General features: G+C 40.4%; 1 protein-coding gene across 1 annotated transcript; it reads right to left on the reverse strand.

Moving 5' to 3' along the window:
- Positions 1–698: 698 nt before the first annotated feature.
- On the reverse strand, positions 699–4,562 carry LOC133997784 (gap junction delta-2 protein-like). Its single transcript, XM_062437491.1, has 2 exons — positions 4,492–4,562; positions 699–1,542 (listed from the first exon to the last, which is right to left on the reverse strand). Exons 1-2 carry the CDS (start codon positions 4,560–4,562, stop codon positions 699–701), a joined length of 915 nt encoding a protein of 304 aa, XP_062293475.1.
- Between the last annotated feature and the right edge of the window lie 311 nt (positions 4,563–4,873).

Here is a 4,873-nt window from a genome sequence, read left to right on the forward strand (position 1 = left end):
CCTGTTTCTGACATCTTGTGGAAATCCTGAAGCCAGAGGAGTGGAGGTGATTACAGCAGATCAATGAACACTGTGTCACCATCACATGTTCACAAATTTGGGAATATTTGGGTGTCCACATACGTTTGACCATGTAGCATACTGTATCAGCCTAAGCTTTAAGAAGCACTTTACAAAAATGAAAACCCTCATCAGTGCCTTCTCCTTATCAATATGACAAACATGTGATTCATTGTCTCTTTGCTGTCCTTATATAAAACAAAGAAAGTTGATATCATGCCAAATTCAGCACAGGCTTGGCAGGATAAAGTGTTTATCTTGAAGAAAAGTCTCCAGTCTCGCTGAATTTCATTTCAAGACACAGTCTCTATTCTCCATCATTCAAATCTCACATTCCTTTGAAGAAGTGAAGCATACACACACAACGTCCATGTGTGTGTGTGTGTGTGTGTGTTTGGGGGAAGTAACTTCACTTGTCTCTGGTGCAGTGTGATTTATTTCAGAGATTTTCTAGAAACAGAAAATCTCTTTCTAGAAAATCTCTAAAAGTTGACTTCCACTGGAAACCAATAACCTCAGTCTAAATAGTCTAAATATAGATAACTAAGTTGTAATGTTGGATGTTTTTGCTCCACATTCTTGATAACTACTTTGTACACAGCTGTCCTGCAGTCTCCTCATGTATGTGTAACAGGCAGTTACACATATGCAGAGTCACTGGACTGAGTGCGTCCAAAGTTGGGCATACTCATCCTGGGTAAGTCTTTGTTACGGATCTCGTAAATGGACTTCCTCCTGGCCTGTACTCCTCTCACAGCAGTTTTGATCTTCCTCCATCCAAGGTGGTTGAGCTCTGCCAAGTTCAGCACCACACAGATGCCACTGACTGCAAACATGAAGACCAGAAACACCGTCTTCTCTGTCGGCCTGGAAACGTAACACTCTACATCTTTTATGCAAGGGTATCGGTCACATTCGTACACTGCCGGGACATTGAATCCATACAGGAAGTATTGACCCACTAGAAAGCCTATCTCTAAAGCGTTTCTAAACACCACCTGAATTATGTAGAACCTGGAGATCCCTTCCTGCCTCCTCATTTTTGACTTTGTAGGTCGCATGGATGAGTGAGGGATGTCCTTGACCTCCAGGCAGTCAGGCTCTGCCTCCTTATTGAAGTTTTCTGTGTTCTGCAACACTCCGTTCACAATGGTGTTCTTGATCTTCTTGCTGTCGTCTCTCTTCATGGAGTCATGGTCCTTGTCTAGGGAGAGGTACACTGTAGAGAAACGCCGCTCCTTCTGCTTGGCGGACTGGTGGACGGAGTAGGTGATGAAGCAGAGGCTGGGGCAGCACACCATGATGATCTGGAACACCCAGTACCTGATGTGGGAGATTGGGAAAGCTTTGTCGTAGCAGGCCTGGTTGCAGCCCGGCTGTAAGGTGTTACACACAAACATGGACTGCTCATCGTCGTACACGGTCTCTCCGACTATCGCCACAATCAGAATCCTGAAGATCACAACCACTGTCAGCAGGATCCTGAGAAACAACAGCAACAGATATATTGAGATTGACATCATCTGTGTAAACCTAGATCCACTTTTACTATGCATGTCAGAAAATGACATATCCAAAATATAACAGTTACTGTTCTTGAACCTTTTTTGAATATAAACATGATCCTGGATTTCTGAGAAATAACTCCATGGAGTCCACAATCAAAATGTCAGAATAGTCAAAAAATCTGAAAGTGACATTAATCAAATGTACAAAGTCACAAACATGGTCAGTAATTATAGGTTATGTTATATTTATAATATATTGATAAATTATGCTTTTTAAAGCTGCTTGGTGAGCTTTTCAATAGACACCATCCTGCTCCAAATGTGGTGATCAAAGAACAAACTGAACAAACATGAGTTGTCATTTGTTGACGCTAAACAACATAAGACCAAATCCACAAAAGGATTGTGCTAAAACACTGCGAATGACACAAAACGATAGTGTGTCATTCACAAAGCACCCTCAAAGGATGAAAAATGCAAACTGCGTTGCCAAGCAAAGTGCATCATGGTGTGTATGTTGCATGCATGTATGTAAATAAGGTAATATTCATAGATTCGGCGCAAAATTGTATATGCAAATAAGCCTTTTTTGCAAAAAACGTCTAATTCACAAAGACCAACACTAACTGGCTCATGCAGTTAGGGTGGAATTATTACTGTCTTTAGAGAGTTGGTGTTAACTGCATGCACACTCTCTCTCTCTCTTTCTCTCTCTCTCTCTCTTCAATCTTCAACATTGTGAAGCTTGAATGAAACTGAATTGATATTGAATGATATCAAGGTAATTAGTCAGACATTTAGGGGTGGGGGTTATCATTAAGGGCTGATTTATGACAAACAATCCCACCGTATAAACCTGAAGCTGAATATAACAGCTGATCTGTGTAGATGTGCTGTAGAGCACCGAACATTGATTACTGTCATGTACTGACAGATCCGGTGGGATTCCTAAATGTGAACATCCTCTTTCTCAATTTGGAGACGCAATTACCATTTCCGCTGCTGTGTGACATACAGCCAGCTGTGGAAAACAAACAGAACATCAGTACTGATGTTTATGCCAAAGCCAATCAGTGACACCTTAACAACAATATTTTAAGATTCAGACATCAATCTAACATGTTTCAGACCTGCCTGAGTCACATTAATCGATGTATTTTGAAACTTGATATTTCAGTAAATTATGTTATAGATGTGATAGTAAAACACATGAGACTAGGTTTGTGATTGTGGAGAGCCTTATGTGTGTGCACCTCTAATAATTTCTTCTCCTTGAGTCTTTTGTGCTCTCTGCAGTTTTCACTATGGACAAATATGTGCGCTGAAATGTTGAGGAAAGCCTGAAACACTGGAAACTGCTCCACTTACTCAAAACAAGGGCAAATTGTACTCACCTGCAGAACTTTATGCACAGGTATTTCATTAGCACAACATCTTTTGTGAATAGGATGCACAGTTAATGGTGCTGTTAGGGAACACAGTCCATTCTTTGTGGATTTAGCCCTTAGTAGTGATATTAAGTGCTTTCAAATGATATCAGTGCTGTAACATATATGTATTAAAGAATCTTGGTAAACTTCAAGAACTGCCTATTAGTGACCTATTTGTGTTTAAATGATCTACGTAAATGTATAATATGTATCTAACATATCTGTGTAAAGGCTTGGAACACAAGGCACACACACACACACACACACACACACACACACACACACACACACACACACACACACACACACACACACACACACACACACACACATACACACAGAATTTATATATAAACAGCAGAGGTTCGTTCAATTTTTTAGTTTGTTGGATTAAAAGGTTTGATGAACTCATTCAGGGAATATGTAGTTTGAGTTTATAGCAATTCAACTGAGATGTTAAAATGTTTTCCACTGATGGAATGATGAGGCTCCAGAGTTGAAAGATGTTAGGAGTCAACATGTGTATCAAAGACGCCCATCAGCCTATAAAATGTTAACAAACAACCAGAATATAGATATTCTGGTTGTTAGTTAACATGTTTTCATTCCATTCTCTACAACTGAATACTGACTGTCTTCTAAAGTATGGCATACTGTTGTAGATGTTTCATGCCTTGTGTTTCAATCACAATGCACATCATATCTGCTTTTAGTGCTGGTGTGTTATTGTTGTTGAGTGCAGGCTGCTCAAATCAATCTGCACTTAAACTGCATTAGCACACAGTGATTAGTCATTTACACAACAAATAAAGCAGGTTTGATGTTCACTGTAGTGCATCAAATTTCTACTCGGCCACTGTTATCAAATAGCTTCAAAATCTAATTGTTTTCTGAAATAAATCAAACTGTTAAGATCATTTTCCACAGCCAGGTGTACTTTTGAAGGCACTCAGTGTTGAAGGTTAAATCTGAGACAAAATGCATAGATTGATGTCAGAAACAGAATTAATAAAGAATAAAAACATGATCATAGCACTATTTTCATATATAACAGGAATACAAATAAAATACAAACCATTGCCTAACAGAAAAAAAGATCAATTCACAACACTGAAATGATTAAACTCTTCCTCAATGAGTCCATCAGTGAGTTGTAGGGGAATCGGAGCCCGGATTCTTCAGCATTTGGACAGCTCCCTGTCTGATTCAGCGGGTGTTCGGGAGCTTTCCAGTGCTGAAATCTTCTGTGGGATTCTTCAAATTGCTATAAGAAATACCTAAATTGCCTTAAACATTATCTTCAAAGTGGCCTGAAGATGAAAACATTTACTTACTTTGACAGGTCATATAAACCTGTGCCAGGTCATCACCAAGCAGTGATTTTCAGCTTTTCACTGTGTGTTAGAGATTTTAGCTTCATTGTTTGCCCTGAAACACTTCACCTTTACTGAAAAGAAAAGAATTGTTTCTGTGTTTCTTTTCACAACTCTTACCTTCCGATCATAGTAGAGTGCTGCTGGACAGCCGCCTCCAAGAGACGCTCTAATATGGTCCACTCCCCCATGATTGTTCATTCGGAGAGATCACACTCAGGTGCAAATTGTGCACAGAAAGAAAAAAAAATCAGCGGAGGTTCCTATTATTCCACTTCTAGGTATCCGACAGGTGCAACGTTATCCATCGAATGCATGGATATATGTGTTGGTGCTGGGTGCTTTACGCGTCTCCCGCTGTGCAAGCTGTGAGGGCAGCCTGAGCTTTACAGCCCGCTCCGCTCTCCAAGCGCTGATTGGTGGGCAAGCCCCCCTGTGTGCGGTCGTATGTGCACGCAAGGCGGGTTGGGTGTGACTGAACGCAGTGTGTGCCGCTCAGCTC

Source organism: Scomber scombrus, chromosome 17 (assembly GCF_963691925.1).
Source record: "Scomber scombrus chromosome 17, fScoSco1.1, whole genome shotgun sequence".
In the NCBI taxonomy this organism is placed as follows: Eukaryota; Metazoa; Chordata; class Actinopteri; order Scombriformes; family Scombridae; genus Scomber; species Scomber scombrus.

Bases quoted from the DNA above. Each gene is read 5' to 3' on its own strand.
- LOC133997784 (XM_062437491.1), bottom strand. From the start codon at position 4,562: ATGGGGGAGTGGACCATATTAGAGCGTCTCTTGGAGGCGGCTGTCCAG. The intron at 1,543-4,491 runs GTAAGAGTTGTG...GTTGTTTCTCAG, and splicing joins CACTCTACTATGATCGGAAG to GATCCTGCTGACAGTGGTTG.